Source organism: Neoarius graeffei, chromosome 13 (assembly GCF_027579695.1).
Source record: "Neoarius graeffei isolate fNeoGra1 chromosome 13, fNeoGra1.pri, whole genome shotgun sequence".
Taxonomy (NCBI): Eukaryota; Metazoa; Chordata; class Actinopteri; order Siluriformes; family Ariidae; genus Neoarius; species Neoarius graeffei.
The window spans coordinates 25,561,467-25,587,576 of NC_083581.1; the positions used below are offsets into that span (position 1 = coordinate 25,561,467).

The 26,110-nt window shown below is 41.2% G+C and overlaps 1 protein-coding gene across 3 annotated transcripts in view; it reads right to left on the bottom strand.

Annotated features, from left to right (window-relative positions):
- LOC132896514 (uncharacterized) overlaps nucleotides 1-26,110 on the bottom strand; it is a 165,323-nt gene that overhangs the window by 28,390 nt on the left and 110,823 nt on the right. For all 3 annotated transcript variants that reach the window (XM_060937402.1, XM_060937401.1, XM_060937400.1), the window contains exons 11-12: nucleotides 24,536-24,622; nucleotides 15,667-15,819 (exon numbers count right to left, since the gene is read on the bottom strand). In XM_060937402.1, coding sequence (XP_060793385.1) covers nucleotides 15,667-15,819; nucleotides 24,536-24,622 — 240 coding nt within the window. The remainder of the gene's footprint in view (nucleotides 1-15,666; nucleotides 15,820-24,535; nucleotides 24,623-26,110) is intronic.

A 26,110-nucleotide genomic window follows, 5' to 3' on the forward strand; every position in this document is an offset into this window, starting at 1 on the left:
AGAAATTTGCCGGAGACCCTCTCGCCTGTAAAGGCTTCCTTCTCCAGTGCTCCATGTGCTTCGCTGCTATGCCTAGCATGTCTGACGAGCACAAGATTGCTAAATTTCTTTCCTTTCTCACAGGCAAAGCACTCCAATGGGCCAGTGTAGTTTGGAGTAAGGGCAGCCAGCCGACCAAGTCTTATGAGCAATTTCTCACTCTGTTTAAAAGGGTTTTTGACCACAAACCTGAGGGGATTGAAGTAGGTGAAAGTTTACTCACCATGTCACAGGGCTCCAGAAGAGTGGCCAAATATGCTCTGGAATTCAGAATGCTAGCAGCTGCTAGTGGATGGAATGATCCCGCTCTGAAAGCTGTCAGTAAACCTGCTGAAACTGTCCTAACTACAAACAAGGACACCATGGATGACACTCCCCAAAGCTCACAGCACCCTCTGTCTCCAGACTGTTGAACTCTGCTGTCACTCATCTTCCTAATTATGATTTTGCCTTTATAAACCTCTCTCTCACACTATTCCAATGCGGAGTATGATTCTGCTCTCATCAGTTCATACCAAGCATTATTGTTTCTGACTGACTTATTATTCTGACTCTTGCTTCTCTCTTTCCCGTTTATGCTCTTTGTCTTTCCCCCTTAATGTTGTTTGCCGATCGTCCGACCCTCGCTTGTTCTACAACTCTGATTCTCTTCTCATGTTTTTTCTCCGTCACTGTTTGCTCCTCGTTACTCTTCTGCACATAAATCCATAAGTGCCTGCACCGTGACACAGCCATGCCACAGGGTTGTGGTGAACCCAGGAGAAAGTTTGGGGGAGGAGTACGGGCAAAGTACTTGTCAAGTACAGGTTGCACACGTGACTTCCTCGAGACATGAGAAAAATGGCGCTGTTAGCCTGTGGAAAGCGTATGTCTGACGCACGTGATCAGTGCGTGTTCAGTGAGTGTGGAGTGCATATGACTTGTATTTTACCAGTTTCCTGCGCTAGGAGTATGGGCCGCACTTGTGAAGCATGTGTGATGCACGTGATTAGCACATGACAATCACTCATAACTTGCGTGTGACGCAAGCCAGGAGTGGGTATAAAACCAGCGTGTCTGCAGCATTCTGTATCTGTCTTTTGAGTGAAGAACATTGGATATTTTGTGGGAAAAATTTTTAAATTTTCAGTTTAAAGTTTAGAAAATGGGACCCAAGAAGAAGCGAGCAAAAGTGAAGTAACCCAGTCTGAAAAAGCAGAGGGGGAGGTGGACGAAGAATTTTATGATGATGGTAGCAGCACCGGCGAGCCCTGCACAGACAGGGAGAAGCATGCCTTCAAGCTGGCAGAAGGCACAGCACCCCGCCAGAGGTATTTTCACAGGCAAATACTAATTAAACCTCATGCACTATAATGCACATGCTTTAAACATTCATTTCGATATCTATATGCTTCTCATCTCATCTCATTATCTCTAGTCGCTTTATCCTGTTCTACAGGGTCGAAGGCAAGCTGGAGCCTATCCCAGCTGAATACGGGCGAAAGGCGGGGTACACCCTGGACAAGTCGCCAGGTCATCACAGGACTATCTATGTGCTTATGTAATTAATATTATATACAGTGCCTTGCAAAAGTATTCATACCTCTTGAACTTTTTCACGTTTTTCCACCTTACAACCATGAACTTAAAAGTTTTTTATTGACATTTTATGTGATAGACCAACACAGAGTAGCACATAATTGTGAAGTGAAACGAAAATGATAAATGGTCTTCAAAATTTTAAACAAATAAAAATCTGAAAAATGTGATGTGCATTAGTATTTAGCCCCCCTGCGTCAATACTTTGTAGAGCCACCTTTTGCTGCAATTACAGCTGCAAGTCTTTTGTGGTATGTCTCTACCAGCTTTGCACATCTAGACACTGAAATTTTTGCCCATTCTTCTTTGCAAAATAGCTCAAGCTCAGCCAGATTGGATGGAGAGCGTCTGTGAACAGCAAATTTCAAGTCTTGCCACAGATACTCAATGGGATTTAGGTCTGGACTTTGACTGGGCCATTCTAACACATGAATATTCTTTGAGCTAAACCATTCCATTGTAGCTCTGGCTGTATGTTTAGGGTCATTGTCTTGCTGGAAGGTGAATCTCCTTCCCAGTCTCAAGTCTTTTGCAGCCTCCAACAGGTTTTCTTCCAGGATTGCCCTGTATTTAGCTCCATCCATCTTCCCATCACCTCTGACCAGCTTCCCTGTCCCTGCCGAAGAAAAGCATCCCCATAGCATGATGCTGCCACCACCATGTTTCACAGTGGGGATGGTGTGTGCAGGGTGATGAGCAGTGTTAGTTTTCTGCCACACATAGCGCTTTGCGTTTAGGCCAAAAAGTTCAACTTTGGTCTCATCTGACCAAAGCACCTTCTTCCACATGTTTGCTGTGTCCCCTACATGGCTTCTTATGCCTGTCTTTCAACAATGGCTTTCTTCTTGCCACTCTTCCAAAAAGGCCAGATTTGTGGAGTGTACGACTTATACAATGTTCCATCATATATTCAATAAGTCCCTAGAAACACAGCATGTGCCAAAATGCTGGAAGGACGCTGTGGTAGTCCCAGTCCCCAAATCCAACTGCCCTAAAGTGCTGAATGACTTCAGACCTATTGCTCTGACATCCATAGTGATGAAAACCTTTGAAAAACTAGTAAAATCTGAAGTCATGATGAAAACACAGCCGAATATGGATGCTTTGCAGTTTGCCTATAGACCACGAAGGGGAGTTGAGGACGCCACAGCCACCCTTTTAAATTTGATTTTTAAACATCTAGAAGGGAAAGACACCCATGCTCAGCTCTTATTTATTGATTTTATGTCTGCTTTAACTCAATCCAACCGCATGTTTTAATAGAAAGGCTTGAGGAGCAGTTCAACTTGAGTAACAACCTTTTGGGGTGGATTTTAAACTTTTTAATAAATCGAACACAGAGAGTAAGGATCAATGGCACCCTGTCTGACCAGACCTGCAGCTCCACCGGGTCACCACAAGGATGTGTACTGTCCCCTCTCCTTTTTATTTTATATACAAATATGTGTCGCAGCAATACAGTGAACAGATCTATTTTAAAATATGCAGATGATACAGTGATTGTGAGCTTACTGCAAGGAGGGGAGGCAGGTCATGGCCCAATAGTGGAAGAATTTATAGAGTGGTGTAACAAATCATTCCTGCAGATAAATATTTCGAAGACCAAAGACATGGTTATTGATTTTAGAAAGCACAACCAGATCCAGATGCCCACAGAAATTAATGGTCAGAAAGTGGAGAGTGTAGACAAGTACAAATACCTTGGCACCATTCTTGATAACAAGCTCACATTTGAGGTAAACTGTGAAGCTGTTTTTAAAAAGGCCAACCAGCGTCTGCATTGTCTGAGGAAACTGTCTTACTTTCACATTGATCAAACCTTGCTTACCCTCTTTTACCATGCTTTTATTGAATCTTATCTTTCTGTTTGGCATGCTGGTTCAACAACCTGTCTTTTAAAAACAAGAATTCCCTTTTTCAAATAGCTAAGTGGTCTGGCAGGCTGATGGGAGAGCCACAACTTAGTCCTGAGACCCTGTACACCAGACAGTTGCAGAGGATAGCTGGTTCCATCTTGGAAGATAGCTCTCACCCACTGTATAAGGAATTTCAGCTCCTTCCATCTGGCTACAGATACAACCTACCTGTCTGCAAGACAAAGCGTTTCAGAGGAAGTTTTGTTCCCTCTGCTATTAGAGAGATTAATAATATAACTTCTAAACATAGGCTGTAATAGCACAATTTATTTTATTTGTTTTATAATTAATTTTTAATTTGTTTATATAGCTAAGGATCTTATCAGTCTCATTTTATTACATATTCATCAATCTATCATGGCTGGTATATCACTGTTTTTGTTTTTTTACACAATGTGACACTATGTCACTCTAGGATGTGTTACTTTGGTACTGTCTAATGTTTACTGTTTTTAAACATTTCTGTAATATTTCAGATGTTTGTATATTAAGTGTGTCCTTTGTTTTAAATGTTTTGTATGAGTGGAGATCACTTGGCTGCACACCAAATCTACCTTTGGGTACAAATAAAGTTATCTAATCTAACCTAATAATAGTTGTCCTGTACACAGATTCTCCCACCTGAGCTGTGGATTTCTGCAGCTCCTCCAGAGTGATCATGGGCCTCTTGGCTGTTTCTCTGACCAGTGCTCTCTTTGCTTGCTCTGTCAGTTTAGGTGGACAGCCATGTCTTGGTAGGTTTGCAATTGTGCCATACTTTTTCCATTTTTGAATGATGGATTGAACAGTGGAAGGAATACTTCGAGGATCTCCTCAATCCCATTGTCACGTCTTCCATTGAGGAAGCGGAGGCTGATGACTCAGAGATGGACTCGTCCATTACCCAAGCCAAAGTCATTGAGGTGGTTAGCAAGCTCCTCAGTGGCAAGGCACCGGGGGTGGATGAGATCCACCCCGGGTATCTCAAGTCTCTGGATGTTGTGGGGCTGTCTTGGCTGACATGCCTCTGCAACATCGTGTAGTGGTCGGGGACAGTGCCTCTGGAGTGGCAGACTGGGGTGGTGGTCCCTCTTTTTAAGAAAGGGGACCGGAGAGTGTGCTCCAATTATAGGGGAATCACACTTCTCAGCCTCCCAGGGAAGGTTTACTCCAGGGTACTGGAGAGGAGAATTCGGCCAGTAGTCGAACCTCGGATCCAGGAGGAACAATGCAGTTTTCGTCCTGGTCGCGGAACACTGGACCAGCTCTATACCCTTCATAGGGTGCTCGAGGGTTCATGGGAGTTTGCCCAACCAGTCCACATGTGCTTTGTGGATTTGGAGAAGGCATTCAACCGTGTCCCTCATGGTATTCTGTGGGGGGTGCTTCGGGAGTATGGGGCTCTTTGCTAAGGGCTGTCCGGTCCCTGTATGAACGGAGCAGGAGTCTGGTTCGCATTGCTGGCAGTAAGTCAGACCTGTTCCCAGTGCATGTTGGACTCCAGCAGGGCTGCCCTTTGTCACCGGTTCTGTTCATAAACTTTATGGACAGAATTTCTAGGCGCAGCCAGGGGTCGGAAGGAATCCTGTTTGGGAACCACAGGATTTCATCTCTGCTTTTTGCAGATGATGTTGTCCTGTTGGCTTCTTCAAACCAGGACCTTCAGCATGCACTGGGGTGGTTTGCAGTCGAGTGTGAAGCGGCTGGGATGAGAATCAGCACCTCCAAGTCAGAGGCCATGGTTCTCAACCAGAAAAGGGTGGCTTGCCCTCTCCAGGTTGGTGGAGAAGTCCTGCCTCAAGTGGAGGAGTTTAAGTATCTTGGGATCTTGTTCATGAGTGAGGGAAGGATAGAGCGTGAGATTGACAGGCGGATCAGTGTGGCCTCTGCAGTGATGCGGTCACTTTACCGGTCCGTTGTGGTGAAGAAGGAGCTGAGCCAAAAGGTGAAGCTCTCGATTTACTAGTCGATCTACGTTCCGACTCTCACCTATGGTCATGAGCTTTGGGTAATGACCGAAAGAACAAGATCGCGGATACAAGCGGCCGAAATGAGTTTCCTTCGCAGGGTGGCTGGGCGCTCCCTTAGAGATAGGGTGAGAAGCACAGTCACTCGGGAGGAGCTCGGAGTAGAGCCGCTGCTCCTCCACATCGAGAGGAATCAGCTGAGGTGGCTCGGGCATCTCTTTCGGATGCCTCCTGGACACCTCCCTGGGGAGGTGTTCCAGGCATGTCCCCCTGGGAGGAGGCCCCGGGGAAGACCCAGGACACGCTGGAGGGACTATGTCTCTCGGCTGGCCTGGGAACGCCTCGGTGTTCTTCCTGAGGAGCTGGCCGAGGTGTCTGGAGAAAGGGAAGTTTGGGCTTCCATGCTCAGACTGCTGCCTCTATGACCCAGCCCCGGATAAGTGGAAGAAGACGAGACAAGACGGATTGAACAGTGCTTCTTGAGATGTTCAGAGCTTGGGATATTTTTTTATAACCTCACCCTGCTTTAAACTTCTCCAGAACTTTATCCCTGACCTGTCTGGTGAGTTCTTTGGTCTTCATGATGCTGTTTGTTCTTCAGTGTTCTCTAGCAAACCACTGAGGCTTTCACAGAACAAGTGTATTTATGCTGAGAGTAAATTACACACAGTAGGACTCTATTACGGTAACTAATTAGATGACTTCTGAAGGCAATTGATTGCACTGGATTGTATTTAGAGGTATCAGAGTACAGGGGGCTGAATACTAATGCACACCACATTTTTCAGATTTTTATTTGTTTAAAATTTTGAAGACCATTTATCATTTTCATTTCACTTCACAATTATGTGCTACTCTGTGTTGGTCTATCACATAAAATCTCAATAAAAAACTTTTAAGTTCGTGGTTGTAAGGTGGAAAAATGTGAAAAAGTTCAAGGGGTATGAATACTTTTGCAAGGCACTGTATACTGATTTTCATGTATGTTTCAGCTAACAATGCCCAGAAGTGAGGACATTGCAATCCCATCATTGCTGTCAGGCCATTGTGCCATGCTCAGTGATAAGGACAAGGACATCCCGACACCCCGTCCCACCACTCAGCAGGAGCAGGACAGTAGCTCGGAGTCAGGGTCAAAGTGTGTTTCAGTGCTCAAACTGTTGGGCTATTTAGTTGGGATTTTTTACAATGTAATAAAATGCGTTATTCCCTTATACTCATGTTTTATTATTTGGCGTTTGCATGGTAAATTAACATATTCTCAAATAAAAGCAGCAAATGAGATGGTCTTCTTCCCTTCTACAATGCTACATGCTACATGATCGGTTTCTTGGTTCCTCCCCCAATATATATACACCCAGAGTCTTGCCCCTCGTGTTGCGTGCAGGTTGTGTGCCCCTACACATGGGGGTAGAAAGTGAGGTGTACTTCTGTCTTGGGGGCCGCACAAATAGCAAGTGTGGATACTTGTGTAGTACTTCTGAGGTACGTGACTCATACAACGACCGTGCGTCACTCGTGCGTCTTACTGTCATCGCAAAAAGCCCCTACTAGCCGTGCTGCTGACTTGGTTCAAGCATACAAAAGGAGCATGGGTCCCGTACATAATGTATGCATTCTTGATTTTTTGCAAGACCCATAGAATTTGCATATGCAGGACCAAAAGTGTCCACGGCCATTCTGCAACCTTCTACGGCGCTGAACACATGCAAGTGTCGCACAAGTCCCAAGCACGGTTTTGCCAAATTGTTTACCATAGACCGCCCATAGTAGCACATACAGCAGGTTGTGAGTGAGCCTTTTACACACACAAAAAAAAAATTATTTATATATATCATCTCATCTCATTATCTGTAACCGCTTTATCCTGTTCAACAGGGTCGCAGGCAAGCTGGAGCCTATCCCAGCTGACTACGGGCAAAAGGTGGGGTACACCCTGGACAAGTCGCCAGATCATCACAGGGCTGACACATAGACACAGACAACCATTCACACTCACATTCACACCAACGATCAATTTAGAGCCACCAGTTAACCTAACCTGCATGTCTTTGGACTGTGGGGGAAACCGGAGCACCTGGAGGAAACCCACACGGACACGGGGAGAACATGCAAACTCCACACAGAAAGGCCCTCGCCAGCCATGGGGCTTGAACCCGGACCTTCTTGCTGTGAGGCGACAGCACTAACCACTACACCACCGTGCCGCTCCATTTTTTTTTTCTTTTTCCACTCCCAACTCACAGACTATTTGAGTTGCCAATCAACCTAATGGTATGTTTTTGGGATGTGTAAGGAAACCAGAGAGCCGGAGAGAAACCCCAAACAGACATTAACCAGAGCGCAGGATCGAACCTGGGGCTGTGAGGTGGCACCACTACCTGCTGCACTAACGTGTCTTTAAATGAAAGAAAATTTCAAATCACTGAATGTCTTAAAGAATTATTGTTCTTTTATTTTCAGTGGTGCTTGAAAGTTTGTGAACCCTTTAGAATTTTCTATATTTCTACATAAATATGGCCTAAAACATAATCAGATTTTCACACGTCCTAAAAGTAGATAAAGAGAACCCAGTTAAACAAATGAGACAAAAATATTATACTTGGTCATTTATTTATTGAGGAAAATGATCCAATATTACATATCTGTGAGTGGCAAAAGTATGTGAACCTTTGCTTTCAGTATCTGGTGTGACCCCCTTGTGCAGTAATAACTGCAGCCAAACGTTTCCGGTAACTGTTGATCAGTCCTGCACACCGGCTTGGAGGAATTTTAGCCCATTCCTCCATACAGAACAGCTTCAACTCTGGGATGTTAGTAGGTTTCCTCACATGAACTGCTGGCTTCAGGTCCTTCCATTGGATTAAGGTCAGGACTTTGACTTGGCCATTCCAAAACATTAACTTTATTCTTTTTTAACCATTCTTTGGTAGAATGACTTGTGTGCTTAGGGTCGTTGTCTTGCTGCATGGCCCACCTTCTCTTGACATTCAGTTCATGGACAGATGTCCTGACATTTTCCTTTAGAATTTGCTGGTATAATTCAGAATTCATTGTGCCATCAATGAAGGCAAGCCGTCCTGGCCCAGATGCAGCAAAACAGGCCCAAACCATGATACTACCACCACCATGTTTCACAGATGGGATAAGGTTCTTATGCTGGAATGCAGTGATTTCCTTTCTCCAAACATAACGCTTCTCATTTAAACCAAAGAGTTCTATTTTGGTCTCATCCATCCACAAAACATTTTTCCAATAGCCTTCTGGCTTGTCCACGCGATCTTTAGCAAACTGCAGACGAACAGCAATGTTCTTTTTGGAGAGCAATGGCTTTCTCCTTGCAACCCTGCCATGCACACCATTGTTGTTCAGTGTTCTCCTCCTAATGGTGGACTCATGAACATTAACATTAGCCAATGTGAGAGAGGCCTTCAGTTGCTTAGAAGTTACCCTGGGGTCTTTGTGACCTCGCTGACTATTACACACCTTGCTCTTGGAGTTATCTTTGTTGGTCGACCACTCCTGGGGAAGGTAACAATGGTCTTGAATTTCCTCCATTTGTACACAATCTGTCTGACTGTGGATTGGTGGAGTCCAAACTCTTTAGAGATGGTTTTGTAACCTTTTCCAGCCTGATGAGCATCAACAATGCTTTTTCTGAGGTCCTCAGAAATGTCCTTTGTTGGTGCCATGATACACTTCCACAAACGTGTTGTGAAGATCAGACTTTGATAGATCCCTGTTCTTTAAATAAAACAGAGTGCCCACTCACACCTGATTATCATACCACTGTTTGAAAATACCTGACTCTAATTTCACCTTCAAATTAACTGCTAATCCTGGAGGTTCACATACTTTTGCCACTCACAGATATGTAATACTGGATCATTTTCCTCAATAAATAAATTACCAAATAATAGGGCTGTAACAATATGCATATCAAAATCGAAATCGCGATACGCAGAGCCACGATCTGTGTCGAGATACAAGAAGGCAGAATTGCAGTACACCCTTTCAAACTTCTCCTCAGCCCAAAAACAGAGGTGCTTCCAAACTTCAATTCATGAATACTTTACTTTTTATTTAAATTACATTTTAAACTTACTTAAATTACTTTTATTTTTTATATCTATTAGTAAGTAGTTTTTTCGCTGACCTGCGACAATCTTCTGCGAATCACGCAACGTCCACACTCGCCACTGGCAACCATATGGCGTCCTTGGCCACCAGCAGTGTTGCCAGATACTGCTGACGTTTTCCAGCCCAAAATATGTTCAAAACCCGCCAAAATGCAATTAAAACCACCCAATCTGGCAACACTGGCCACCAGGGCATTCGTTTCTTTTAAGCGGTCGCCATTCTGGTTGCGACGCGGGGAGTGAATCTGTAAACAAGCAGCTCATTGGCTGGCTAGGTGTGCCACAAGCCAATCACAATCACCGACAAAGCTGCCTTGACCGGAAAGGCATGTCTGCTTGGGTGTTAGCGGCAGTTATGCAGAAGCCTTCTGCAGCAGTTACACTTTAACACGCGAGCAATGTTTCACTATAAAAATTCCGTAATTTCCATCTGTTTTCCGCGATCACAGAAAATCATTGGCCCTATGAGAGTGAGACAGTGAGAGAGCCACCCCTATACCCCCCCCCCCCCCCCAAAAAAATCTTAACGGATTTACACGATTTGGAAAAATGACTTTTTCAGAACCGAAAAAAACAGAGCTTCCAGCTCAACAGTATTATTTTGAGAAATAAAACAATCTTTGGATATACATTTGTTCATTTTTGCATACATATTACTCATTCTCTGCAGTGGTCTGAATTATTTGTTATTAAATAGTTAATGTAATTAAGTAAATGTTAATAAGTCAAATTTACTACTTTAAAAAAACATATTTAAAAAAAATCGTGGGTGTATCGAATCGTGGGTCAAAAATCGTGATACGAATCGAATCGTGAGTTGGGTGTATCGTTACAGCCCTACCAAATAATAATAATAATAATAATAAAGTTCAATGTATATAGCGCCTTTCTCAAAACCCAAGGTTGCTTTACAATTATGGGAAATAAATAAATAAATAAATAAATAAATAAATAAATAAAAAGTCCACCAAATAGAGGCCAGGATGTCATTCCAATGGTATAGCAGCCACAGTCCCACCAAAAGGCACACGAAAACAAGTCCCACACCGCCAGCACAGCCACCGCGACACCGCCAGCAACATCACTCAGAACACCACACCATGGGTCCACAAAGCGAGCACAGAAGCACCACCACGCAGAGCGCCAGTACATCCCAAACCACCTGCACAGCCACCACGACGCCACTAAGCAACATCGCTCAGAACACCACACCAAGCACTAAAGCACAGAGCGCTGGACAACCACAATGTTAAAATGAGCAACGAGCTCACTGCAGTCCACAGCTAGGAGCACAGGCATCACCCATGGTGAACCAAGGCCTGGAGGGAACCGACGCCCAAAACTGGGTCCGGAGCTACAACACAACTGGCGGACAAAAACACTCAAACAAAAACAAACATCAAACTACACAAACAGAAAAAATAAAACAAGCTCTGTTTTTTTTCTTTCCAAAAAAAGTATAATATTTTTGTCTCATTTGTTTCACTGGGTTCTCTTAATCTACTTTTAGGACTTGTGTGAAAATCTGATGATGTTTTAGGTCATATTTATGCAGAAATATAGAAAATTCTAAAGGGTTCACAAACTTTCAAGCACCCCTGTAAAAGGTACTGATTGCAAAGTCATCTGAAATTTTACATTTTTTTTACTGTGCATGGCGTTTTCCTATGTCTTGCAAGAACAATATCATGAGGACGAGATGTGATCATTTTGTTGTGCTGAGGGTCGCTTTTGTCCATTTTGGGGCCATTTTCCTATCTCTTGAGGCAAACAGTAGGCCCTACGGAAACAGGCGAACGTGAGGAGCTCAAACTAATTAGCATAACTATGGAACCGCGTCACACCAAGATGGTGATGCGCAGAAAACATCATGGCTCTGCATCGACCTTTGAGAGTTTTGAGTCACAAGGATGTAATTTGTGGTTGACATTCGTGAATAGATCCGTGAAACAAAAGACAAATGTATCTTTTCTCTGTTACTACTTTTGTGTTATTGTTTCTTTTTCTGTAAGACCAAAACATTAGGTGTATAAATCCATACTCACTACCGTGGAGTCGAGCTCATGCATTCGAAGGCTAAGATAGCTAAGCACAAGCTAAAATGATCCAGAAAAATGACATGCTATCTACTGTAACTGTGCTCTATCTTGCAGTTATACTCACTAGGCAGGCTTTCCTTTTCTTTTCAGCTGGCAGCTGGCTTTTAGCTGGCAGGAGAGTGGAGTCTGCCATGTTTGCCCATACCAACTTGTTTTTGGTTAAAGTAGGTCAACGGTTGGTCATATGATATTGATGCTTACTTGCTTCAGCAATCTCCAGAATTGTAAAATGCAGGACGCGTTTTATTTCAGCAAAACATTTGCACATATATATTTGCACATATATTGCACATACATGCTATACCTCAAGTGCCCTTGACTGTTTGGTTATTTGAACCAATTTATGTGTGTGTGTATATATATATGAGTGTTTAGTCTACATCTAGTTCATATCTAGAGTGTTTATACTGTTTATATTATCTGAGTGTTTAGTCTATGTCTTGTTCTTATCTAGTGTTTATACTGTTTATTTATACTGTTTATATTGTTTGAGTGTTTAGTCTATGTCTAGTTCCTATCTAGAGTGTTTATACTGTTTGTATTGTTTGTTTTTTTCAATTATTCTATTTTTATTTATTGCATTGCCTGTTTGCACCGTGGGTCAGAGAGGACTGATATTTCATCTGTGCTGTATGTAGCATATTTGACAATAAAGTTGACTTGACTTGACTTGATGTTGTGTGTAGCAGCAAAACATCTCAAAATGCCAAAAGCAATAGAAATACAATATTTTGCCCAGAATTCAACTTTGCAGTCAGAACCTTTAAATCCTTTTACAGAAAACAATCAACTCTGCAAATTAACTCAAAACACTGAAGATTTGCTCAAGAAAGATGTAGAACATGCATACATCCCTGTAGATTTATTTGTAGCACTCATATTCATGTAATAAATATAGGCATCTGTCTCTACAAGAGTGACTCCTAATTGAAAGGCAGTGGAGATTTGGCTAATCCTGTATGGTTTCTAGTTTATGTTGTTTACCAATTTAAATTCAGTCAATCCCGAAGGAACAGCAGTCTCGTGGCAGCATAAAACATTCAGCAAAAGTCAATTTAATATCGAAATACAGCAGCTCCCGTGTGTTCCGAGGCTAAAGCTGACACCACCTTTCAGTTCCTCCAGAAACAGAGGTGGAGTTCTGAACCATGGACAGAGCAAACGCAATGAACTCCTCTGTCTCATTAGACAGGAAGGAAGTCTTTTCGCATGTGGTACAAGTGCCTTTAAATCTTGCTGCCAAGGGAGCAGATCTGCACCACACAGGCTGGTAACAATCGATACAAATTACCTCACTTTGGCACTAACGACTCAGCCAGGCCTGAAATAATCCCAAAACAAATGCATAACACAGGGACCATGAGGCTAACGAACGTCAGGCCGAGTGCCTAAAAAATGCTTGCTCTCTCATCCCATCCTATCCCTTCAAGTGAAAGGAATAACAGGAGCTCTAAAGGGAAGGATAAGCTCTCTGATCTGAGAGCACTGAAAAATTGGGAGCTCGCAAGATTTGTTTGCAGGGGGAGATGAGACGAGAGAAAAGGTAGGAAACGTGTGCTTTTGGAGATAGAGTTGGGGCCGAGTGACTCACGGAGCACACTGGGGCCAGGGAGGACGGACAGAGGGGAAATGGAAATTGAGAGGGGAAGTGAAGAGAGTGAGACAGAAGGCGTTATCCTTCCAAATGTTTTGCAGAAGCACATTTCCTTAAAAGTCAACAAAATTGTATGAATTAAGGGAATTTTTTTCAAAATGTATCAAATTATGCATATTATTATACATATGGGGCACTTTTTCCATGGAATAAAAACATGTATTCTATTCCCTTCTAGTGGGTTTACTGATGCCATGCAATATTGTTATCATATTGCTCATCCTTCATGTACTGTATTACGCCACTCTACCCAATGGAGAATGAGCATGCAGTAATGTTATAATACTGCACACTGTGCACACGTGCAACAAAAATTTTATCATTGGATCTTCGCGTGTGATGTCATGTTGTCTTGACAGTCATTTCTTTGTCGGCTGGGAAAGAGAGAAGATGGGGTAAATCCAGTGCTAGGTTTAAGCACTAAATAAATAAACTGAAACTAAAGATGCGCTGAACACTCGAAAGGCTACCAAAACTTCATTATATATTCTTCACGCATATTTACAAGAGAAAAACGTACCAATGGAAATCAAAAAAACTGGAAAAGAGACACGTCAGAGATGTAAAACTTCCATGCTAGTGAGTGACTGACAATTTGTTCACAAACATGACCACGAGGTTTGCTTCATTAAAAGCCAAAGGTTTAAAGAGAAAGACACGCTGAACACCCGAAAGGCTACCAAAACCTCCCTGGATATTCTTCATGCATTTAATCTTTTGCATTAAATATATGGAAAAACTGGAAAAGACACACGTCGGCGATGTAAAACTTCCGCATTCGTGAGTGACTAACAGTTTGTAAACAAAAATGGCAGCAAGGTTTGCTTCATTCAAAGCGGAAGATTTAAAGAGACAGACGAACTGAACACCCGAAAGGCTACAAAAACTTCACTGGATATTCTTCATGCATATTTACAAGAGAAAAACATACCAACGGACATCGAAAAACTGGAAAAGAGAGCAATAGCGGAAATATTGTCAAAGTTCTACTTGGAGGTGAGGAAAAGTGACGGAGACTTTTACAAGAGGACTTCACTCGTGGACTTCACTCAACAAAGCCCTTTTGTTTTGAACAACTGCAATGTAACAGTTAACTACTACCAAAAGTAACTGTGAACTTGAACCGTCAATCTGGATATAGCTTGTATATAAGTTGGGTGGTTGTTCAGGCTTTTTGGACTTGTACCATTTTTATTGTTAGAACTTTGACTTTGTACAGTACATTGGATTGACACAACACTGAATTACATTCGATCAGAATCAGCGTTCAATATTGGTAAGCTACCCCCCTGTTCTTAACTTTTTGTAAAATCTATAATTGTTCCATCGAATGTGTATGTATGTATAATAATAATAAAAATAATAATAATAACAATAGGGGGCGGCACGGTGGTGTAGTGGTTAGCGCTGTCGCCTCACAGCAAGAAGGTCCTGGGTTCGAGCCCCGGGGCCGGCGAGGGCCTTTCTGTGTGGAGTTTGCATGTTCTCCCCGTGTCCGCGTGGGTTTCCTCCGGGTGCTCCGGTTTCCCCCACAGTCCAAAGACATGCAGGTTAGGTTAACTGGTGACTCTAAATTGACCGTAGGTGTGAATGTGAGTGTGAATGGTTGTCTGTGTCTATGTGTCAGCCCTGTGATGACCTGGCGACTTGTCCAGGGTGTACCCCGCCTTTCGCCCGTAGTCAGCTGGGATAGGCTCCAGCTTGCCTGCGACCCTGTAGAAGGATAAAGCGGCTAGAGATAATGAGATGAGATGAGATGAATAATAACAATAATAATAATAATAATAATAATATTGGCTGGCTTGTTTCATGATATATCAGATATATTTCATTCATTTAGCATGATAGTGAACTCGTCTTCGACTCGTTCAATATCATACTAGCTGAATGGAATATATTTGATATACCACGAAACAAGGCAGCCAATATTATTTAATTACACTATATGAACAAAAGCATGGCTATTGAATATGGCTTTGTGCACTGGCAGACAGGGCAAACTAAATAGTTTGTGAAATTGCAAGCCACTGTAGATTGGTTAATTTAATGTACTAGTTATTCTTTTTTTGAAGTTGTTGTGTTGGTCTGATTTGCATAAAAAGAGGTGGGTGAACAGCACCAGAGAGGGGGACAAAACAACAGAGAAATCACACAGGATAAGAGCAAGAAGAAGAAGAGAGAGAGAAGACAAGACAAAAGGACGAGGTGAGGGAGCTGGACAGAAATAGCAGGCTTATATTCCAATGAGAAGTCTTATTAGCCTTTGCACCTCTTTAGGTCATACTTGGGTCATACCTTCGTTAAGGATGAGAGACGAAATCCCTTTGCCTTTTCTTTGCCTGCATGCTGGTTGAGGTAATTACCAATGGTCAGCAGGTACTCGAGCACGGACACAAACGATTCACAGCCCCACAGCTGACGACACATGACAATCTTCTGGTTAATCAGCTGCGGGACAAACAGACAGAGGGCACAGGGTGTCATTTTCCACAATGCCTTGATTTCTCACGAACACTGCTGTTAATGAGGGTCTTTGAACATCATAGCACACCCTGCAGTTTATGAACATTCAGTCATCTTTCAAGATAAAGACGAATGTTTTACCGATATGGAAAGCAATATGTTCCACAATCTCATGAGGAATTAAATAAATAATCCAGAAAATGTAAAAAGTCAGAATCCAGTTGATATTTGAAGGGGGAAAGGCCTTTATCTGAAGCCTTTTTTTTTTTTAAACAACTGTCAATAGAATCTAATTCTTATTACAAAAAGTGCACATTGGGACCCCAGCCTCAAACCAGACCCGCAATATCTATCCATTACCTCTAATTAATTAGTGAAAATGAGATACACTGCATTAATTTAGTGAGCCTTTTTAACATTCATATTAATTCCTCAGCTAACAAGCTGATTTTCCTTCTGAGGATTGCCCTCCTGCAATTTCACTGGTGCAAAGTGGTTCAGCTGCTCTAGATCTGCTGCTCAGAGCTGATGGGCTTTAATTGGTGATGCGTTTTGCGTTGGTGGTTCTAAGCACATCGTTTGGGGCTGTTCTCATTGATGCTTGGTCGAGCAGAGGAAAGGGAAGATACGTGATTGTAGATCAAAGCATAAGGTCTGATAGTGGTCTGCTCTTTGGAGTGGTATTAGATGCATATGTACACATTGTTTTATCTGGATTTATCTATATTTTATTGCAGTAAATTTAACCAAGGCAGTCTTGGGCAACCAATACCCTACCAGCTCAGTCAAAGACAGATCTAAGAAAGACGTTATATATAAAAGCATTGAGTAGTTCAATGTGTGAAATATTTAGACATAGGTTCTATATTAGTGTGCTTGTTTTAATATATTCTCGTTTCTATAGTAACAGCTTGTTCACAGACTCTTAAACCTAAAATTTTGTGTCATTATTTAACAAAGAAAAACATAATTGTTATTATTTTATCCACATTCACTAGATATGAGCAGTCGTGTGTTCTGATTGGCTATTCTACTGCTAGGCTATCAGCTCATCTACCATGAATAGAGAAAAACAAAATAGCAGAAGAGAAATAGCACGTGCTGGAGTACACTCGGCCCACGCGCAGCTCGAGGCGCACCTTCAGGTGCACATGCCACAGCACGCAAGACTGACAGCCATATATGTCAAAACAGAAATGTATAGTCCTGCGCGCTGTGGCGCATGCACCTGAAGGCATGCCTCGGGCTGCACGCACGCCAAGTGGACTCCAGCACGCGCGCTGTGAACAAGGCACACCTGAGCTCAATTAAGGAACTCATCTCATCTCATTATCTCTAGCTGCTTTAGCCTGTTCTACAGGGTCGCAGGCAAGCTGGAGCCTATCCCAGCTGACTACGGGCGAAAGGTGGGGTACACCCTGGACAAGTCGCCAGGTCATCACAGGGCTGACACATAGACACAGACAACCAATCACACTCACACCTACGGTCAATTTAGAGTCACCAGTTAACCTAACCTGCATGTCTTTGGACTGTGGGGGAAACCGAAGCACCCGGAGGAAACCCACGCGGACACGGGGAGAACATGCAAACTCCACACAGAAAGGCCCTCGCCGGCCACGGGGCTCGAACCTGGACCTTCTTGCTGTGAGGCGACAGCACTAACCACTACACCACCGTGCCGCCCAATTAAGGAACCATGTTTGCCTATTTAAGGACTGTCCTGATGCATGCATGTGCATCGCGAAGTATTACACTACGTTAATTACACATTACCGAGCCTTTCTGCCCTTGTTCTTGGTTTCCTGGTTTCTTGATTCTTGTGCCTGTTTCACGTTATTGTTCTCGCTTAGCCTTTCATGTACTGTTTGCGCCTCGACTGACCCTTTGCCTGTTTTCACGTCTCTGATCTAGCCTGCCAATTTGGACTGTTTTGCCTTTGTATGCGTTTTATGCACTTTGTATATGTCTGCATTCTTGTTATTAAACTGAACTTCTGCACTTACATCCGCCTCCCTCGCGTACCTGACAATGGCAAAACAGAAATAGCTAAAATAAATATATAATTTGTGTGGTTTTTTTTCTCCAATATCTCCTGTTCAACACTCCAGCCCAATGCACCTTTTAAGTTGGTTTGCCAACCACCAAAAAACCCTAAAGAAGAAGAAAAACAAAATGGCGGAGTGTTTTACTGAAATCAACTGAGGACAAAATAAAAACCTCTACTTGTTCCCCCCCTCAAAAAAAAAGCAACAAAACACAGAATGAAAGTATTTGATGGCAAGAACGTATGTTTTTATTTTTCAAGAATTATTATTATTATTATTATTATTATTATTATAGCATTTTTCACAAATTGCTACGTCATTTCACCAGTTTGTTTACATTCTAAGCGTAAATGATTTTGTCAGACATTTTGCATAAAGTTTTTACTGATCAAATTTGCAAAAAATAAAAAATGTCCCATTTCTCAAAATCCAGTGAATATGGATAGAATAAAACAGTTATTCCACTCAATCTCATCGTATATGGCTTATAGCTGACTTGGTGCTACATGCCTCATTGGCTATCAGCTCATGTACGACTCGATTTTGTGGAATAACTGTTAAATCTAAGAATAACCTAAGGATAAATTATAAATCTATTGAAGAGTCTTAAACTCGTATTCTCAGCATCAGTAAGTTTTCTGCCATGGGAAAAAGTCAACAGAATGCATTTTTTTTTTTCTGAATAACATAAGCTGAGTTTGAATAAAATTAAAGACTGTCTGTAGTTGCTATAACATAAGTGGTAACAAGAACTAACTTCTTTTGGAAATGTTCTACAACATTATTAAACATAACTAAAAAAAAAACTGAATGCGTTTCATCTTTAATTAATAAATATGTAGAACTCGATGCCAAGGGTGTTGTTGAGGATGCCTCTGCTGCCAAGGAGTCTAATCCTTCTTGTTATTGATTTTGGTTTTTTTTGGCTGAAATACCCTTAAAAATACGTCAGACAGGAAAGAAGCTATCGAAGAGAAATGGCCCTTGAAATCCTGAGCATGAACTTTTAACCAATATGACAAACAGGAAAAAGGAAGAAGCTGAAGAAAAACTATTTCAGACTTTTGACCTTGCTGTGACTTGAGCCTAACTGAATCATTTCTAAAATCTAATCTGTTCATCTGGTGGTTACAATGATATTTCCATATAAATCCTAGCCTTTTAACCCATTCAACCCTTTGTTCTTAACGAGCAGACAGATGGATGGAAAATAATAAACAAGCAAACAAATTGCTGTGGTATTTGAGTTGTAAATGTGAGTAATGTGAGAAATCAGAGGGATGTACTGCTATAGGAAAACACTATTTTGCATTGAGCCACATCACAGCATTTCATCGTTGATTATTTTCCCATAACAGCACACCCTATTCCATACATAATATACACATTATTATATACATTGATGTGTATGCTACATAAGGCTAGGCATGTAAAGATTCACACAATTCATAATATCTCATCTCATCTCATTATCTCTAGCCGCTTTATCCTGTCCTACAAGGTCGCAGGCAAGCTGGAGCCTATCCCAGCTGACTACGGGCGAAAGGCGGGGTACACCCTGGACAAGTTGCCAGGTCATCACAGGGCTGACACATGGACACAGACAACCATTCACACTCACATTCACACCTACGGTCAATTTAGAGTCACCAGTTAACCTAACCTGCATGTCTTTGGACTGTGGGGGAAACCGGAGCACCCGGAGGAAACCCACGCGGACACGGGGAGAACATGCAAACTCCACACAGAAAGGCCCTTGCCGGCCATGGGGCTTGAACCCGGACCTTCTTGCTGTGAGGCAACAGCGTTAACCACTACACCACCGTGCCGCCCCACAATTCACAATATGTTGGAAAAAAATTAAATGAAGAAAACTTTATTACCTAAAAATGCAACATTTATTTTCCTATTCTTTATCAACTTAAATATTCCTTTTGTTAAATAAAAAAAAAACTCTGTTTCAATTTTCTTAATAACCAACAGTAATTATTTACCCACATTTGTAAAGGTTGGAGTAAAATACAATTGTCTATTAACTAAAATATTCCTTTTATTAAAAATGAAAAATGAATACCAAATTGTCTTTTTCTTAATAAACTTTTATGAACATTTGTACTGCCTCCATTTGCTTCTCTTTTCTTTATCTTTCAGCAGTCTGTAAAAAGAGAGAGAGCTCCGATTTCTTGTTAAATCTATTTATACAGTCAATCACACAACACCTCTTTCCCATTTTAGATCCATTTTTTGTGTGTGTTTTTGCACCATTAGAGCTTTGTTACTTCGGGCTACAATGAAGTCACATGCATTCCCACTATTTAGACCTTCTGCTGTCTAAATAATGCAATTACAGCTTGGAAAAACTAAGAGATTATGCAGTGTCATAATAATTATGATTAATTTTTTATTCCACCGATTCAAAGCGTCATGAATTTGCATTGTGTTTTATTTATTTACTTATTTATTTATCTATCTAACTACTCCACAGTTAGTAGTATATTCAACTACACTACATAAATACAGCAGTACATGAAATGTAAGAAATGCCCTTATGCAATAACATTATATGACCGAGCATGTTTGTGTGGATTATGCTATTTTAGATACATCCTTATAACATAGGTTTAGGCTAATTTGATAAAACACAAGACTATCTGCTGCACTGCATGTATACAGTAGGTACACTTGTCTCTGACAAACTTGACCTTCTTAGTGGAAATCACCATCTGTTTTGGTCTCAAACTTTATTAAATGCGATGATGTTCAACTCTTAAATTGCAGTCATCTAGACTTTAAAATATGAATAAATAAATAACTGAATAAAGCCTAGGATTAACTAAAGTTCTCTCATTTATCCTTTAAATGCAATTTTAGCATTGTCTGATTTTTTGTTTGTTTTTTTGCTTTTACATTTACCATGCTATTTTATTGTACATTATTGCGCATTACTTTGACCAAAGACCACTGCCCTGTAAAATACCTCTCCTTCAAATATCATATTTGTGCTTCCTTTCCATTTTGTCTCCTTTGCTTACCTGCCACATATCTTTAATATGTTCCTGTCAAAAGATTTTAGTAATTAAAAAAAAAAAAAGTGAAACCACATGTGCTTGGTTCCATTTACCTACTGAACCCAAATATTTATTTAATAAAATTACATTATAGAGATTATGTTCACATTATTTAACCTGAGGAGAAACGTGATCAGAATGACTGGCCTTGACAGATATGTAGATGAATAATACTATTTAATCCCAGTCACATTTGCAGCATCTTATTTCTACTCTTACCTGAGTGCATACACCAGCTTTTACAAAAGGTCTGCATGCCTGTTTTCCTAAATGTAGTACTGAATATATACTGAGTAATTATATTGTTATGAACCAAAGCAGCTGTAACAAAAAGTGCTAGGTAGTAAATGGAACATGAGGGTTACGAATAGTGAAAGTCTGGGTTTCCAAACCCAGCTGGAGCTGCCACTGGTGCCGCCGCTGAGACTGAGATGCAGGAGGTCACACCTGGAGAGCTCTCGCTGTTCCCTGAGCCGAGCTGGCCCTATTTCTCAGCCGAGCACCCTGTCTGTCAGATGGCAGGCAAATCTGCCTTAATGTTGCAAGCTTAAAATGTCTAGTATAGCTGACAATCCTTATGGATTTTGAGCCAGTAATGAAAATAGCTTTGGCTTGATCTTGTTTACAGTACAGATCTTTCACAGGGGACCAGATTGTGTTCCACCTACACCTTCCAACGACTGAACTGTCTGACATCGCAAATGCCGCACACTTTGGTGAAAAATTATGCAGTATCCTGCATGTTGATTTCTGTTGTGAACCATTTGCAATTAGAAGTTGGAGTAGCAGCAGACAACTGAGAACGCTTAAACATTTTGGAATTTTTGACAAAAGTTTTGTGTAAAAGTTTTCGTAGGCCAAAACAAACTAAAAAGTACTATCTGATTCTCTTCATACTCAAGTGTGTATGGTGATAAATGTCAATCACACGTTCATTATCAAACATGTTCCAAGCATGGCATAACTAATTTAAATACATTAAGTGACTCACATCAGTCCAGGATCATACCCCTCCCTGCCAACAGAGGTCACTGTCGCTGGAATTCCTGTCTACTTCCTAGATTGTAGCACATACTGTTCAGTTGTTCAACATGAAGTCTCTCAGCATTTTCAGGTTCTGCGTTTTCCCTGATTGCTATTTCTGTGCTTTGATGCTATATTTGACTATTTTTAGATTCCCACTGTGTTTTGATGTTTGCTGCCTGCTTAAAGCTAGGGTATGTAATTTTTTAAAAGCATTTTTGTTATATTTCTTGAAATTATTTTTACATCCAGACAGGAATGAATAAATCAAATACTCTGACTATAAAAAGAAAAAAAAAACATCTGTCATCTCTAGCAGTCATAGAGTTGTAAAAAGCCTGTTCAGTCATTTCATTTTGCCCAAATCAAATGACTGGATGGCCTACCTGTCTACCTATACACTCTCTGCCCATGCACATATTTCGCATGACTGCAGTCTTCCACAAGGCGAGGCAGAAATATTACAGACATATTGCTAAAGTTAGTGAGGTAGTCAACAGCTGTGAGTACTAACAATAGCCATATTTGTTGTTTACATTCATTATAATAATGTTAGATGTTTTCTTACATGTGAAAGAGACATGAAGTAGCTGGATATAACAACAGTGTGCTATGCTCCTCCCCAATGCGCTCTCTCTCTCTCTCTCTTTGAGACTCATCCTCCAGCAGTAGTCAGGCAGTGTGCGTTCATGTGTTTTGGAGGAGCGCCTTTGAAAGAAGGGTGTGGGACTTTTTTGTTTGGATGCTTTTAAAATCTAGCTGGTTCCTCCAAAATGACCTACCCTCACTTTAACAACTGCAATTTGCAATTGCGATTTAATAAACCCACATGGATCTGGATCTAAAGTGACAAAATGACAAATAATAAATGAAAGAATGACTCTTAAGGGTGATGTGCACTCAACCTTCCAGTAATGTTGCTAAGCCATTTCAGCATTTAAGTTATTAATATGAAATGGCTGAGTTTCACAAAATGTACATTAAATTCATGCACATTATAGAAATGTGTGATTTAATCCGTGTATAAAATCACAGTAACTCATCACTAATTATAAGCTTTGAAGCCAATCATTTGAGGCTTGCATTAAGTGAGTTTCCTATCAGTAAACAGACACAAACTCAATAGCAGAAACATAGGGTATAATCATTTTTCCAGACTAACTGGATTTTCATGGTAACAGCATTTCTTGTATAAACGCTCTGTGAACAATTTACGATCAAATTCGTTTGTATCCGGTTTGATAAATGAGGCCCACTCTGTCACACACCCATCCTGATCTCCTAAATAGCCTCAAGAACCTGATTCAACTTATTCATGATTATATCAATTACATATGCATCGCTGTAACCATAGACACCTAGAACACCAGTGGCACAAATTCGTTAGCTGAACAGATACAATAATCCCTGTCAACCCCCCTGTCTGGAAGTCAATAGGTCACACAATAAAGACACACAAAAAAAACAGGTAGTCACAGGTACACAGTGACTTTAATAACCGTGAATCCCTGTGGATAAAACATATGACCTCAATGCCACACAAATGTTGAGTCGATTGCACTTCCGTTGCTGTGTCCCATCATCTCAGACAAATCCCTTCCTAAAACGCACACATGGCTTTTGACAACTGTCTCTCAGGATTCATAACCTGTTATCGTACAGAGGATCCTGAAAACTAAACCCCAACACATTGCTTTTCCAGAGCATTGCACTTTCATCCAATGAAGGGTGTTTTGGTGCAGAGAGTGCATCTAATGAGAAAGCAAAGAAAAAATAAAGAGAAAGGGCTGGCAAAAACAAAAAGACTCCAACAAAGCCTAACTTTGAAAATAGCTGGGAAATGGAAGCAGAATTGGGGGTTGCAACTTCTTTCTGTCTCTGTTCACAAAGTGAAGGCTATCGAGCTGCTCGTGGTGCCAGTCGTTCATTGGCCCCCACCTTAGCTCTCTTCCCTTAATATAAGATCTGAAGGACGCTGAAGAGATTGGCCATTAGGAAAAAAAAGAAGAAAAAAAAAACACCTCACCATGCTCTAAGTGCAGATTGTTCCAAAGTAAAGCCACTATAGATTAATGCATTACTTTTTTTTTACCCAGAAGTCTATTTCATTTATTTCTTCAAGACCCTGCTGTGTGCCAGACTATACCTTTTTGCATTAGTGAGCTTCTTATTTTCTATCTTTGGGAATGTTTCTCACACATTTGCTTGAATTTTGAAAAGCAAAATCCTCTTCACACTTTCCAATTTCTAGTTATGAGTCTGCTGTCAATCATAATCATCTATGCAATGCACTACTAACTGCAAAACAAAACACATGCACGCGCACACGCACACATACACACACATATTTATTGATATTCATGCACATGCATACATTTTCCCTCCACCACTTTCCCGCATTTTAGGAATAATGATTACATCTTTGGAGCTTTTTGCCGCTAAAGTACCACAATCTAAAAGAAATGCAGTGTAAATCACAGCGTGTGCCATGCTGACAGGTGAATGACGGACGGAAGAACCAAGAAAGAAGAAGAACAAGTGCAAGAAGGCACACACACTGACCGGTGCCAGGTCTTCAATGCTGATGGGCAATTCTCTGAGAGTTAGCAGAAGGTCCAGTCGAGTGCTCAGGTAAGGGATGTTACACAACTGTGGAGAAAATGACACCCAGTGATAAAGATGGTCAGATGTCTGTCTTTCACATACTCTCTCTCTCCCTCTCTCTCTCAAACACGACCATAAAAAGCACAGCTGCTGATGGAATAGTGGAAATACTCAATACACTGATAAGTAAATAAAATATGAATTCAGAGACCTTTATGGTAAATAAAAATGCATGTGAAACAGTGGCACACATGGGTACAGTCACCCAAGCAGGTGAAGTGTAACTGGGGTTCTTCAAAAACAAAGTAGGAGGTGTTGAGGAAAGATGCTGGATATCACCTAAAATTGGATAATCACCAAAAGCAACTTCACCTTCGACCTTGTGTGTGTGTGTGTGTGTGTGTGTGTGTGTGTGTGTGTGTGTGTGTGTGTGTGTGTCTGAAAAATACATATTTAGATAGACAGTTAAATATATAGGTGAGGGTTTTGTTGTTTGTTTGGGGTTTTTTGTTTGTTTGTTTGTTTTTAAAAATGCCATATCTGCATCACATATTTGTATCTGTATTTGGAAGTGGGTGTGGCCTAAAACAGAAGGGTTTATTATTATTATTATTATTATTATTATTATTATTAATAATAAATGTGAACCCCTCTACTACGCCTGTGGAAATATTGGAAAACGAAAAAAAAACACTCAGAGGTAGAAATGCCAGCACTGTCAGCATGTCATAAATAAATACTGTAAATGCATCCTTCGACGTGGTCTTTCTTTGTCCCACAAGCTCACTCACTCATGCCTACATGAAAAACCGCCTGTTTGAGTCCTGCAGGATCCTCGTCCTGATGCATATCTCTAGGTCTCAACCAGATGCCCTGTGTACCTTTCTACAGTGGTGCTTGAAAGTTTGTGAACCCTTTAGAATTTACTATATTTCTGCATAAATATGACCAAAAACAACATCAGATTTTCACATAGACAGATGTGCTGACATTTTCCTTTAGAATTCACTGTTATAATTCAGAATTCATTGTTCCATCAATGAAGGGAAGCCGTCCTGGCCAGATGCAACAAAACAAGCCCAAACAATGATACTACCACCACCATGTTTCACAGATGGGATAAGGTTCTTATGCTGGAATGAAGTGTTTTCCTTTCTCCAAACATAACGCTTCTCATTTAAACCAAAACGTTGTATTTTGGTCTCATCCATCCACAAAACATTTTTCCAATAGCCTTCTGGCTTGTCCATGTGATCTTTAGCAAACTGCAGATGAGCAGCAATGTTCTTTTTGGACAGCAGTGGCTTTCTCCTTGCAACCCTGCCATGTACACCATTGTTGTCCAGTGTTCTCTTGATGGTGGACTCATGAACATTAACATTAGCCAAATGTGAGAGAGGCCTTCAGTTGCTTAGAAGTTACCCTGGGGTCCTTTGTGACCTTGCTGACTATTACACACCTTGCTCTTGGAGTGATCTTTGTTGGTCGACCACTCCTGGGGAGGGTAACAATGGTCTTGAATTTCCTCCATTT